This window comes from Phascolarctos cinereus, unplaced genomic scaffold (assembly GCF_003287225.1).
Source record: "Phascolarctos cinereus isolate Bilbo 61053 unplaced genomic scaffold, phaCin_HiC Scaffold_4;HRSCAF=312, whole genome shotgun sequence".
Lineage (NCBI taxonomy): Eukaryota > Metazoa > Chordata > Mammalia > Diprotodontia > Phascolarctidae > Phascolarctos > Phascolarctos cinereus.
This window is the reverse complement of record NW_027555847.1, coordinates 58,119,755-58,134,473: the sequence shown is the minus strand read 5'-3', so window position 1 is coordinate 58,134,473 and position 14,719 is coordinate 58,119,755. Positions and strand designations below refer to the sequence as shown.

Here is a 14,719-nt window from a genome sequence, read left to right as displayed (position 1 = left end):
GAAGAGTCAGTTTGTGGGGAATCAGAGGGACAGAAAGGGAAGGGTGTGTGGGGCTACGCTTCCCACTCCACCCATCTCCTGGAGTTTCCAGAAATAAGGGAAGCCTTTTCCTGATCCTTGAGATTCGCTTCCACCCTCACCCTAACCCATCCACTGCCTACCCCTTACAGACGCTGGAGAATGAGCCCTTCCCTCGTGATTACTGGGAACATTTCAGAGTCTCTCAAGCCTTGCAGGAGAGCAGCTGAAATAATTTATTGGAAAACTCCCTTGATTCCTCTGCAGTTTTAAAAGGCCAACCAAAACAATCCAGCAGGCTAATATTGCATGCCATAAATTTAGGCCTGAGATCTTTATCCCTTGAACCTTCCTGGCATGAATTGTGGGCCAGCCTTCCCACACTCTGAAATGTGTTTCACCCAAGGAGTGTTGGTGAAAGTCACTGGAGAGGGTCCCCAAGGTCATGGCCAAGTCTTCCTCTACAGTCAGCTGCTCCTGTCCTTGCTTCTGCTACTGAATGCCTCACAATCCTAGGAGCCCCAATTTAGGATCACACTGGGTAGATCAGAAGTATCACCCACCATGGGGACAGAGCTGGAACCTAAGTCCTTCCCTCATTGCCATTTTCTTCCTAGTACTCATCCTTTGTGGGCATCTTGTCTTACTGGATTTATATTTGTTAACACTGCAGAAATAAGACAATCTCTTCTTCCTAATCTCCTAATCTTGCTTCCTTGTCAAGTTCAAAAAAGTTTAGAAGAGACAAGTTATAGAGTTGTCCTGCTTTCTTCCCACCTTTTACCCGGTCAGCTATCTATGGAGGAGACAGTGGAGCAGAAAAGAAAAACATGACTGGTATGATTTGGCAAACTCAAACCTCAAGGAGGTCTTTGCAGTCTTAGCTTTCCAGTCGACTCAGCCCAAGGATTGCTGCTGTCCAGGCTTTTCTTCATAGAATTTTGGGGGGACCTTAGAAAGAACCTCAGAGGTCATTAAGCCCAACCTCCCTCACAGTTGGAATTGACCCTGCAACATCCTTCATTGAATGCATCATTGGATGACACCTAATGCTGTCAAAGATAAGGACTGAGGAAAAGATTTAAGTTTTGGTCTTTGCTTTGGCCTTGGCCTTGGCCAGGCTTTCTCTTATCATCTGATGACTGATAGGAGTGTATACCTAGGAGAAATCATCTAGGAGAATCTCCCCAGATTACAGAATCTGTGAATGGTAAGCTACTTAATTGAAGTCACATAGCCAGGAACTGAACCCAGGCCCTCTGACCCTAACATTATTTTTCCTTCTACATTGTTGGTTCCCAACTTTCTTTTGTGATGACATAAAAAAAAATAGGCAGTTAGGTGGTTCAGTGGATAGAGTAGCAGCCCTGAAGTCAGGAGGACCTGAGTTTAAATGTGGCCTCAGACAGCTGTATGTCTTTGGGCAAGTCACTTAGCCCTGTTTGCCTCAGTTCCTCATCTGTAAAAATAAGCTGGAGAAGGAATGCAAAACCACTCCAGTATCTTTGTTGAGAAAACCCCAAATGGAGTCACAAACAGTCAGACATAACTGAAACAACTCAATAAATTTAAAAAAAGGTTCACAGAATTCACCTTATAGTGTTTATTATTATAGTATTGTTTGATTGAGAAAAAATATATAACAGAAAGCTTCTATGAATTCAATACTGTAATTAAATGGCTCCATATTTTGTAAACAACAATAGCATTATGTGGAGTTGAAAAACAGTAATTATCGAGAGACTCATGTAGCCTAGGAAAGTTGTGTTTGCTTTTGTAAGTATTCACATAGAGATTGGTAGATACCGTTGGGGTCCCTGCACTGTTTCCATCCTCACTTATCTGGTGCTCTGGTGACACTTGTGGACATAATGCTCAAAGAGTGGGCTTTGTTCATTTTTGCCCTCACCTCCTCTGCCTTAGAAGTGATGAAGTTGGAGAGTGTCAAAGTTCCAGAGATGCTTGTTAAAGATCAGCAAAGGTTCAGGCTACAACCATCCACCTCTGTGCATTGGAGCACGTTCAAGCTTCTAGAAGCACGCCTTCAGGAGACGGTGCTCGGAAACTCGGGGCCCTGTGAAGCTTCCTGTTGATGGCAGTAGAACTTTTAACTGTGATGCCAACAGCTGAGCATCAGGGAGCGAGCAGCCAGCAGAGGGGATCAGACAGCCTGGATCTGGTGTCTCATTTGATAGACATGTGCTCAGGAAAGAAATCTCTGAGCATCCTCGTGGAGCAAGAAACTGAGTTAGGGGCCAAGTTAGGGCCCTCCTGGGTACTTTGGACCAAGCTTTCAGCAAGCCTTCTTTGAACATACTCAAGAATGCTTGTCAGACACTCATTAGAACCCTCTCATTCATTTTCTGATGGGGGCAAGCTGTCTTTAAAGACAAGCGGGCAGTTTAGAACACTGTTTCTGATGGTGGCTGGCCTCCATGGGAGGCTGTACTGGTGTTCTCTTGTGGGCCTCCCTGGGTGGCCAGCACTGCACACATCTCTGTCTTCAGGAAGGAGGGAGGAAGGCTTCTCTTTCTCGCATGATCCACTGAAAAGGGACACTGTGTGTTAGTTACTCAACCCTGCTTTTCCGTGTTTACATCCAGGAGCCTCCTGCTATTATAGGATCAGGGCTGCTGGGCCCCCCGGCCTGGCATGCACTCCACTTACTCACAGCCCCTGCCAGCCTGGGAACCCAAGTCAACCTGACTCAAGCCAAGCCTGAGGGCCTGTCTGACGTTAGCTGAGAGGAGCCCTGGGCTTGAGGGTTGGGAGACCTGGTTTCATCCCTTACTCTTTCTGGTTGTCTAACCATAAGCAAGTTCCTTCCATTTCTGGGGCCTTCATTGCCTCTGTGGGGTCAAAAATATTGACCCAACTGAGCTCCCAAGGGTGGTTATGAGGAAAGTATATTGTGAAATTCCAGTGACGTGACCTAGAGAGACAGTGATTGAATATGTGACTCACTGGTCTAGGGAATTTCCAGGTGAGGAAACACCCTTCATCAGTGTACTCCCAGCACCTTGCCCAGGGTCACAAGGCCAGTACCTGTCAAAAGACACAACCTGGCTTGGAAGTCAGCTTGACATCACATCACAACACATAGTACATAACACAAAACATAAACAGTGCCTGGCTCATTGTTGTCATTGTTCAATCATTTAGTCATTCATGTCCAACCCTCTATGGACCTTGGGGTCTTCTTGGCAACCTGGCACATAGAAGGCACTTAATAAATGCCTGCTGATTATTATATACCTTGATTAAGCATGATTATTGGCCAGCTATTAAAAGGCCCCTTAGTAGAGTCATAGTCTCAGTGGGTCAGATGATCTTGGTTCAAAACCTGGCACTGCTGCTTATTAGCTATGGGTTGGCCAAACCACCTAATTTTACTCAATTTCAGTTTCCTCATGTGAAAATGGGGGTAATCCTAATTTTGTTCCCTCCACCCCAAAAAGTAATTGCAAGAAATATGGTTTGTACCTCATAAAACCCTATATGAGTGGCAATTGTTAGAATTGGCAAGTTAACATGTGAACATGGCTTCATGGGAAAAAACAGAAATCTTTGTTAAGGAGCTATTTTATTCATGGTGCCTGAAAACATTTGGAAGCATGTCTGCTATCCTGGTTTCCCTTTCCCGAGAGTTGACAGTAGCTCTGCTGCTCTGATTATGGCGGCTGGCTGGATAGCCCCTTTGCGGATGGGGTGCTGGGGAAGGGCTCTATGAAGCAAGTCCAACCAAGAAGATCTCTCCTTCTCTAAAGGAAATCAGCACTTCCCCAAGGAATACTCCCCCGCATCACTGGTGTACTGTATTCTTCAGGGGCCTCTCTTCCCCTGTGCTCACCTTGAAACCATCAAAATTCGGATGCCCAGGGCCTAAAAGGTGGCAATTTCCTGATGACTTTATAATTCAACCTAAAACCAGAACTACTACGTGAAGCCTGGTTTCTCTCTTAGCTTGTTTAATTCAATCCTTAAGGCCATACAGAATGTCTGAATTCATCATTGGTACCTTGAGAGATTATCTAGTCTAACCCTAGAGGTTGGAAACTGAGGTCCAAAGAAGAAAACTAAATTGGTCAAGGTCATAGAGCCAGGAGGGAACAGAGCTGGCCCTTGAGTCTAGGATTTCTGACCTCTTTCACATCTCTCCAAAGGCCTCTCTTGGGGTGTCTGACCACATAGAAGCCAACAGGGTGTCCTTCCCAGGCAGTCTGTGCTGTCCCACTGCTACCCAACCCGACCCCTCCAATGGACTGACTTTGGAAAATACCTGCAGTTAATGCAGAGTTATCTAATGAGTCCTTTATCCCAAGATCTTTCCCCAAACCACTGGGGAGAGACGTGCACATATAATTAGGCTAGCTTTATTAGAATCAAAGGAGTGAGTCATATTTGCAAACTCTTCTTATACTCAATCTTCCCTTGCAGCTGTTGGGAGGCAGAGCCAATTGTTGGATACTTTAGGAAGAGGCAGGGAGGGCTGGCGGAGTGGGGAGGAAACATTGTGTAGACTTACTGCCTTGAGGTCGGGGTGTGTATTTTCCAATTGTTACCTCTGCTATTCTCTAGGGAAGCTCGGGCTCCATTATGTGGCTGGATTGGGGTCAAAAGGAAACTATTTGACCCATACTTGGAACTCACTTATATTGTTGAGGGCTTGCTGGCCGCAGCTGAGGCATTCGACTAAAAACAGACATTCAGACTATTCCAGGATCCACCCTGGGATGAATCATTACTATTCTTGGACGAGAAAACAGCTAAGTGTTCGGCCCCTTGTCTGGGGCAGGCAGGAGGCCGGATGCTTTCTCTCGTCTCTTTCTGTAGGTAGGGAGGAAGGCGACTGATTCCTAGAATGTTGCAATTGGTACCCCTGCCTTGGGGAGAGCAAAGACCACCCTCTCCACCCCCATATAGAGAATCAGGCAACCAGGGTGTTTTATAGGTCCAACTCTGTCTGCCACTATGTACTTTTAACAGCCCAGTAGACTAAGACTATAAACTCCTTGAGGGCAGGGGTTAGTATTCATTATTTTTTTTAACTTTGTAATCCCAGTATCTATCATGGTATCTTAGGAGCAGACCAAGGAAACATTATGGTAGAAGAGAATGTCCACTGATTCTGGAATCAGAGTACCCAAGTTTCAGATCCCGTTTTTGACCTTGGGAAAATCATCTACCCTCCCCAGGCCTTTGATTGCATTGAATTGCTTGAAATCTGGGACTGTAAGATTAAATGGCCTCTCAGGTCCCTTACAACACAATCTCATATGAATGCTAGCTGCTACCACTGGATGACCCTAAAGGTCTATCTTAACTTGAGGATTCTCCAATTCTCTCATCAGACAAGAGGCCTTGTTCTCATCCTAAAAAGATCAGGTTTCCTGACTCCCATCCTGAATCCTGTAGGTTCTAGGACTAGTTTTTCAGAAATATATAACATTGGGTGAGCATTGCTGAACTCAATCATCATTCAGCTAGCCATTTTCAAGTACCTACTATGTGTTCGGTACTATGTTAGGGATTATAAGGGATGGAGGGAAAAGCAAGAGATATAAGACAGGATCTCTCTGGATAATGCCAATAAGTTTTGGATTTAGTCTTCCAGGAGAATGGGGATGTGGGAGATACCCTACATTCCACTACAGCTAGAGTATAGCAAATGAGAAGCTTCTGGCTGGAGAATTTTGAGTAGTCCTAAGGAAGAAGGCCTTCTAGAAATCCCTGGGTTTCTTGAGTCACTATAGTATTCATGAGGATCTCTAATAAAGCCTCAGTAGCTTGAAATGGACATTGGTTTACCTTTTTTTTTTTTTAAATTGTGCTTTTCTCCCTAGCAAGCAGAACTTTACTTTCTTTCCTTTGAAGGAGTCACTGGAAAGGGTGATTAAATTGTATATTGATTTTAGATTAAGGGGCTGCCCAATTCAGTGCTGTATACACAGCAGCAGAATGATGTCTGGCCTACTGTGAGACCTGAATTCTCGCTATCAAAGCCAGTGGTCTCAGAACACTGAATCAAGAAAATATAATTATTGGTGAGCAGAAGATTACAGAGATGTAGAGGAATAAGTAGGTCTTATTTTATACTCTTTCACTTGGGAGAAAAGCAGCTTTCACCCTGGAAAGCCTGATTCTAGTCTCAGCTTTGGCACTGTGTGACTGTGGCTAAGTCCCTTTCTTCCTCTGGGCCCTGCTGGCCTCCTTTATAGTGAGAGGGTACCATCTCTTAAGTCCCTTCTAGTACTAATGTTCTGTGACCATTGCCAATGCAGATTGTTTATTTCCAGGAAAAGCTGCATGCACAAGTCTATTCATTCAAAAATGGTGAACTAGGCACCATATTGTGTGCAGATGTTTAAAAAGTCAAATGTCACCAGCCTATATTCACAACTCAGAACTTGCTACATGTTCCATTCTTCAGGAGTCAAGGTAGCCCAGACTGGCATGGGTCAATGTATTCTCTCATACCATCTGGGCTGCCCTCTTCTATAGGTTTCTGTGAAATGCCTGCTGCCCCACCCCCAGAATCAATAGCATTTCTGTGCCCCGTGTGACATGTGATATTTGAAGAGTTGAGGTACATAGCAGCTGTTCTGGTCACCCAATTTGAAAAAAAAAAGGCACTGTGAGGGCTCTCTGGTTAGAAAAGCAGGGACCTTAGAGTTTTTTATTTTGTTCACTGTCATGGTCAGCTTTCCTCAGTTGGAAGGTTAGCCAAAGGAGATTTCTCCCTGTCCTCTAGGAAGAGCACTGAACGTGGAGGTAGTTACTTGATGTAGAACCCAAGCTCTGTTACGTCCTCCCCATGTGACCTTTGGCTAAGCCAACTATTCAAAACCATGGTTTCCTCTTCATTTAAATAAAGACACTGGACTAGAATTTTAGACAATCTCTATGGCCCCTTCCAGTTCTCAAACCTTTAATTTGGGCCTCAAGGTCAACACACGGGTTACTGGAGGCAGATACTGTCCTTTTCATTTCTTAAATACTGCTTACCAGTATCAGAGTCTGACCTAGGGAAAGATACTTTTATTAAATGAGACTACCTTTCATCCACTTTCTAACTTTACAAAGCTCTATCGGGTCTCTTATCTTGGTTTATCTTTCGAATACCCCCCTGAGAAAAGAATTACTTAATTAATATTCCCATTTCACAGAGGAGAAGACCAAGGCTTAGTTGGCTAACTTGCCAACAACCTCAGAGTACATTGACCTGTACTGCTTTTTAGGTGTATACACCTGTGTGTACCTGTGAGAATTTGGAAAAGCTAGTCTTGGAGGTGCCGTCATTGTAAGGCTGCATGCCAGGAAAGGGCAGTATGATCTAGTGGGAGGTGGACTGGATTTGGGGTTAGCAGACCTGGATCCAGATCCTAGCTCCACTATTTATTTACCTGTGTGGTCCTGGACAAACTACTTCCTTCCCTTCTTTGAACTTTTCCAGTGTAAAAAGAGGGCGTCAGAACAAGTGATCTCCAAAGCCTCTTCCAGCGCCAACATCCTGACATCTTCAATTCAGTCTAATTCAAAGAGCACTTATTAAGTACCGGGCACTGTTTTAGGTGCTGAGGATACAAAGTCAAAAGTGAAAATAGCTCCGGACTGTAAGGAATTTACTTTTCTACTTGAGGTAGGACAATATGTACTTAGAAAAACAAATGTAAAATGTTGGGATGCAAAATATTAACCCCTGCGGTACAGGGATTAGGAAAGACTGTGTGTGTGTGTGGGGGGGGGGTACTTGAGCTATGCCCCAAATGGACCTAGAGCTTCTAGGAGGTCAAGATGAAAGGGAGAACATTCAAAAAATAAGGAGGGTGAGGGATAGACTGCTTATTTTTAAAAGTTATTTTATTTTTAATTCATGGAATAAAACAAGCATTTCCACAACATAGTATAATTTTAAAAAAAGATGATTGCACATGAAATTTCAAATCTATTATGTACAACTTGCTATTCCTTCTAAATATGTAATATAGTTATCATGTAAATTTCTTTTTTTCCCAAGCCTTTACATGGCTACATGAATGATCCTTTGACTATCCTGCATTTTCATGGTTATCCCTGAGGATCTGAGTGAAACAAAACAAGAGAAAGGCTAGCCAACCATGGTATTGTTTGGGTCCCTTCCAACTCCAAGGATTGGGGCTTCCCATCCTCGTGGTAATAGAACAATGTTGGCAACAATGATGGCAGTGCTTGATTCCCTCGGGGTCTTGGTAATTAGGCAGGGAGAGGAAGACAGGAAACTTGGAGACTTCACCGACCAAATGGGATCTGGCCAGTTCCTTACTCAAGTGATGAGCTGAGCCATCACCATTTGGCAATGATCAATATTAGCTCTATCTGGAAAGTGCCTGCCTCTCTTCAGCATGCTTACTTCTAAAATGCCATCCTGAATTTGTTTAAGTGTGAAGAGCACTAGACTAGGTGTCTGGTGACGGAAGTCACAGAATCTCCGAAGTGGAAGGGATCTCCGAGACCATCTAGCCCTGCCTGTTCTTGCCTGAGAAATTCTCCAACATCCCTGACAGGTGTTCATCTGTCACCTTTGCTTGAAGACTATATAGTGTGAGGGGAAGCTACTTGCTCTCAAAGCAGTCCATTCCACTTTGGACAGCTCCAATCATTAGTAAGTTTTTTCCTGACATCCAGCCTAAAATGTGCCTCCTTTTTAGCTTTCAACCATTACTCCTAATTCTGCCTTCTAGTGCCAAGCAGAACAAATCTCATTACTCTTTCCAAGACAGACCTTCAGATACTTGAAGAGGGCTGTTACATCTACCCTCTCCACCCCCACCCCCACCCCCACCCCCACCCCCGAGTCTTCTCCAGGCTGAGTCCTTCATGCAATCTGGAATCATTTGACCTTGAGGTCAAGCCCGATGCTACCTTCTTCAACCTCCTGGACATTCTAATTTGTTTATCAACATCTTTCCTAAAATATGAGATCCAGAACTGAAAACAGCACTCCATATTTGGTCTGTCTGTTTTTAAATATGGGATCTAGAACTGAAAGTGGTACCTTGCATACAGTCTGACAAGGGTAACAAACAATAGAATTGTCTCTTTCCTAAACTTCTCTTAATGCCCCCTAATATTGAATTGGGATTTTGGGATTGTTATAGCACTGTTTACTCATTGAATTTGTGTTCCACTAAACCCCCCTGCCCTTTTTCAGACAAACCGCTGTCCAGCCATACCTCCTTCATGTGTAGTATATCTTTTAAAACTCAAAAGTGTAGCCATTTATTCTTTTTATATTTCATCTCATTAGAATTGACCCAACACGTCCTATCTCTCCTAGGCTGAAAGTACAGCAGCCACTGCTCCTAATATCGATGAGCGTAGAAGCTTAAACCTGCTTCTTCTTTTCCTCTGGCCTGGGTTCACTCCTCCTTTTTTTTTTTTATTGTTCAGTAATTTTGTGTCCAACTCTGTGTGACCCCATTTGGGGTTTCCTTGGAAAAGATACTGGAGTGGTTTGCCATTTCCTTCTGCAGCTCATTTTACAGATGAGGAAACTGAAGCAAACAGGGTTAAAAGTGACTTGCCCGGGGTCACACAGTTGGTAAGTGCCTGAGGTCAGATTTGAACTCAGGAAGATGAGTCTTCCTGACTCTAGGCTCGGCACTTTTTCTATTGAGCCACCTCACTGTCCCCTCCTTAGGCAGAGTAGTCTGGTGACTCTCTCCTGGGGATCTGGGGGGTGAGGTTCACCGTAGTGATGCCAGGCTTTTAGATTAGATACCAGATAAGCTTTAGTCATACTATAGCTCTGAACTCTGGAACTCAAGGGGTAGACACCCATCTCAGTTTCCCCAACAGCACAGCCTCTCATATATTTTATATCCTGTCATTTCGTCTATTAGCTATCTGCATGCAGGCATACCTCATTTTATTACACTTCATTTTATTGTGCTTCCCAGATATTGAATTTTTTACAGATTGAAGGTTTGTTGGCAACGCTGCCTCCAGGAAGTCTCTCAGCACTATTTTTTCCAGCAGCATTTGCTCACACTGTATCTCTGTGTCACATTTTTGTAATTCTTGCAATATTTCAACTTTTTCATTATTATTTTATCTGTTATGGTGATCTGGGATCAGTGATCTTTGATGTTACTATTGTAAACTCTTTTGGGGAACTATGAATCGTGTCCACATGAGACAGTGAACTTAGCTGTTAAATATTGTGTGTTCTTAATCCTCTATTGACCGGCTGTTCCCCATCTCTCTCCCTCTCCTCAGGCCTCTTTATTCCCTGAGATACAACAATATTAAAATTAGGCCAGTTAATAACCCTACAATGGCTTCTGAGTGTTCTGGTGAAAGGAAGCATGGGACAGCTATCTCTCACTTTAAATCAAAAGGTAGAAATGATTAAGATGAGTGAGGAAGGCATGGCAAAAGCTGGGATAGGCCAAAAGCGAAGGCTCTTGCAACAAATAGCCAAGATGTGTATGCAAAGGAAAAGTTCTTGAAGGAAATTAAAAGTGCATTTGTTTTAGCAACAAATCATTTTTAAAATTCAGGTATGTACGTTTCCTTTAGACATAATACTATTGCACACTTAGACTACAGTCTAGTGCAAACATAACTTTTATATGTACCGGGAAATCAAAAAATTCGCATGACTTGCTTTAGTACGATATTCACTTTATTCTGGTGGTCTGGAACCAAAGCCACAATATCTTCAAGGTGTGCCTGTAATTTGAAAAGCATGTTAATGGCCCCTTTACCCAAGACACCCCTAAAAATGTTAACCCACCGAGGGCCAAGTACAGATCCCTGGGCCACCCCACTGGAGACCACTATACTTTTGGGTTTGGTCCTCTGGATCAGGACTGTCACTGAGTTCGTATCACTCCATCTTTCACCTACACAGAGGAGCAAACTCAAAGGTATATGGAAGAGAACCTAGCTGGGCTTGGAGGCTTGGCAGGCACTCACTCTAGGCATCTCACAGATAGTCCCAGAGATCTCGCCGTGTTCCCAGCTGGGCATGAGCATGGACTGACGTTTCTCTCTGGCTCTGTCTGTTTCTCTCTCACACCTTAAAGGCGAAAAGTGTTGAGCCTGTCCAAGGGCATTGGTGATGCTGGCGCTCTGAAGTGGGACCTGGCCCTCTGCCTCCTCTTGGTCTGGATAATTTGTTTCTTCTGCATTTGGAAAGGAATCAAGTCAACTGGGAAAGTAAGTCATGCTTGGCTTCTGTGTTCTGTTTTGTTGGGGGCGGGGAGGTTTCCTTTGCTTCTTCTTGCCTCCTAATTCACCTTTACAAAATAACTCTCGGCCTCCGACCAAACATTTGACACTTACTAGCTGTGTGACCCTGGGCAAGTCACTTAACCCCAACTGCCTAAAAAAAATTTTAAAAAAAGATAAAATAACTCTCTAGAGCAGATCACCTTAAGCCAACATTCTCAGTAGAAGAATCAAAGGTAAAGCCTTTGGTATTCTCATACCTTCATTTCCAGTGAGTGCCCTCTTGCTAATCGTACTGGTGTGTGTGCCACAGAGCCTTAGCTCAGTGTCTGGTGCATAGTAGGCACTTTGAGCCCTTCAGAAAAGTCGTTGATTGGCTACTTAGCTGATGCTCGCCTTCAAATGTTTCTTCTCCCTGGGACATTTGCATATTGATAGGGGACTGAAAAAAAAAATGAAAGGGCTTGAAGTGTAAATTTTCTGGTAGAGGGGTAGCTGAGGGGGTTGTGGGAATGGCCCAGGGTAAGTCAGGCCTTTCTAGTGACCCTCAGATTGCCCAACACATGGGCCAGTCTAGACCTATTACTTGAAATTCTCTGGCATATTTTGGAATGGCCAGAATCGAGAATAGGGGTTCTTAAGCAGAAGGGAATCTCTGAATAAATTTCAGGAATGTCTGTGAACTTGGATGGGGAAAAATGGTATCTTCATCCTCACCAGCTTCAAAGGATTTCCATCAATTATTTAGAAATATGATTCCAAGGAGGGGTCCCTAGGACTCCTTAAACTGCCAGGAGTGTCCATGAAACCACAAAGTTTAAGAGCATCTATCTAGTACAGATTCCTAGACTTCCGGCTTCTAGGAAGCTCCAGGTTATCTAACTCAACTTTTCTCTAGGTAAAGGAATCCACTCCATACCTTGAGGAGAGACAGCATGATGTAGATGATACATTGTACTTGCTTTGGCATCCAAGCACCTGGTGTGATATCCTGTCTTCCATGAATAAATTTAGCAACTCCATGCCTCAGTTTCCTCATCTTTTAAATGTTAAGATCACTTCTAGTTTGAATGCCTATGATAACCAACAGATGGTCAGCCAGTCTCTGCTTAATCATGTCTAGTGATGGAGTGCTCCCTACTTCATAAGACAGATTCATATGTTCTCCAGATGCTCCAGGTTTTCTTCATAGAAATTTGATAGTGTACTTAAGGGTCATTATAACTCTTCCCTTTAAGGGACCTGGTTCTTTTTCTTGATTTCTAGCTGATATGCCACCATCCTTGGACAAGGTGCCATCCTTTCCATGCCTTAATTTCCACCATGCAGAAAAATAAAAACAAAAAAAAATGTTATTTGTGAAACTTCTGTCTGGCCATGTTTTAGATGTTTGGAAGGATTTAAAAGAAGGATAAGCCATCCTTCCTTCATGGAGCTTACGGTCTAGATGGGAAGACAAGAAAAACAAGTCAGATGCTAGACAGGATGGCCAGATGGCCAAGATGGCTAGACTGGCCAAAGTGACTTAGTGTGGTTTTACAACACAAACTAATAGGAACCAAGATTGGATCCCAGGGCTCCTGGTCCAGTGTACCATCCTTCCTCTGGCTCCCTGGGGCATTTTCTATTCTAATCTCCCAGAGGAGAGGGCATGGTTCCCATATACATGGCAACCTCTGGGAAGAACAGAACAATAACTTTACTTCTGCTTATGCTGAGCATGGCCAATGCAATTATGCGCAGAGTTCTTTGGATTGCTTTTCATTCAGAGAGCAGTCAATCATCTGCCCATTGCCATCTGGTCAACATGCTAGACCTTTCCTCCCCAGAACCACTAGATTCTCTGCAGAACTGGCCTTGAAGCTGTTCTTTGAGATCTCTAGACTGGCTGAAAGATGTTAAGCTGATTGTTGGAATCAATCTTGACTCTTCTGCTATGAGACTCCCAGATATTCAACCAAGTGGTATCTCTCAACTCCAGGCTGAGACTCATCCTGATATTGTGTGGTAGGAGCACATGTTCTTGCAAAGCCACATATTGAGAAATTTTGAGCATGTGGGGTAATGAACAAAGCCTACGGCTGAGAATTAAGAGTTCTGATGCCTGAGTTATCTACCATTAACTCACTATAGGATACCAGATGAGTCATTATCTTACTCTTTTGGTCTCAGCTTCCCCGTGTGTAAAATAAAGATAGAGGATCATTGGATATTGATCATTTAGCTTAGCTCTCTCATTTGGGACCCAAGTCTCCCCAAGGAGCAAGTAACAGAGCTAGAATTCATACTCACGTCTACTGACAATAACACCATCATCAACCACAACAAGAATCATTTATATAGAGCTTTAAGGTTTGTGAAGTGCTTTATGTGTGAGCTCATTAATGCTCATTTGATCCATATTTGCAAAATAAAATGTATATAACACACATTATGCCATTAATGGGGCATTGAAGGATGCCAATGTACTCCAAGAGCTCTTTCGAAAGCGTATCTTGTGTGTGTACCTACCACCATGCTAAGCACTTGCGGAGATGCAAGGTTCCGGTAAGGCATGGAAATGTGGCATGGCAGATGTAGGGCTGGGTTGGGAGCCATGAAATCTGGGTTCAAAACTTACTGTGTGGCCATGAGTGCACAGGGTCCTTGATTTAGAGCTGGAAGAGAACTGAGAGTCACTTGAGTGCAGTCACTTCATTTTACAGATGAGGAAAATGAGTCTCAGGGAAGGAAGATGACTTTACTTTCCTTCTTTATAAATGGGAGATTGTCGTAAGACACCTGCCCCACAAGGCAGGTCAAATGAAATTGCAATCCTTAAAATGCTGCTTAAATAGGAGTTATTATTCATGGTGGAGATAAGACATACTCTGGCCTACGCCAGAGGCACCTTAGTCTAGGTGATTTTGCAGATGAAGAAACCCGAGGTGTTTCCATGACTTGCCCAGTCAACCAAGAAGTTTCCATGACTTGCCCAGGGTCACAGGGGTATTGAGGGTCAAAGATTTGGACCCATCCAGGCCCTCTGATTCCATCCAACAGTTGGAGCTGGCTGCATTTTCCTCATCATCCACATGAGCAACTGAAGGACCGAGAAATACATGGCCCTCTTTAAGGCAGTGTCTGAATTGACCAGTGAATTCAGATAACAAATCTCTGCCCCAGGCGAAGGACTGGCCACTTCATATCATGTGCTTGCTTTGGCACCCAGGCCATGCTGTTGCTAGGCTCTTGCCATACAGGGAAAAGTTCACTGACTCTCAGGAGTCTGAAGACATGGGTTCTAGTCCTCAAATTGCCTCCTTGGGCAAGCAATAATAGCTCATGTCTCTAATTTAAAAGGGTAGTTGGGACTCATCCTTCTCTTCCAGTGGTAGATAAGGAGATTGAGGTGCTGGGGGAGGGCGGTGAGTGATTTGTGTGCCCCTCCATAGAACGCTGATAGCAGAGCTGGGATTGCTTCTGACACCAGGTCTCATGCTCATCA

General features: G+C 43.8%; 1 protein-coding gene across 5 annotated transcripts in view; it reads left to right on the top strand.

The window, feature by feature from the left end:
- SLC6A6 (solute carrier family 6 member 6) overlaps nt 1-14,719 on the top strand; it is a 135,296-nt gene that overhangs the window by 80,585 nt on the left and 39,992 nt on the right. For all 5 annotated transcript variants that reach the window (XM_020981135.2, XM_020981136.2, XM_020981132.2 and 2 more), the window contains one exon: nt 11,088-11,220. In XM_020981135.2, coding sequence (XP_020836794.1) covers nt 11,088-11,220 — 133 coding nt within the window. The remainder of the gene's footprint in view (nt 1-11,087; nt 11,221-14,719) is intronic.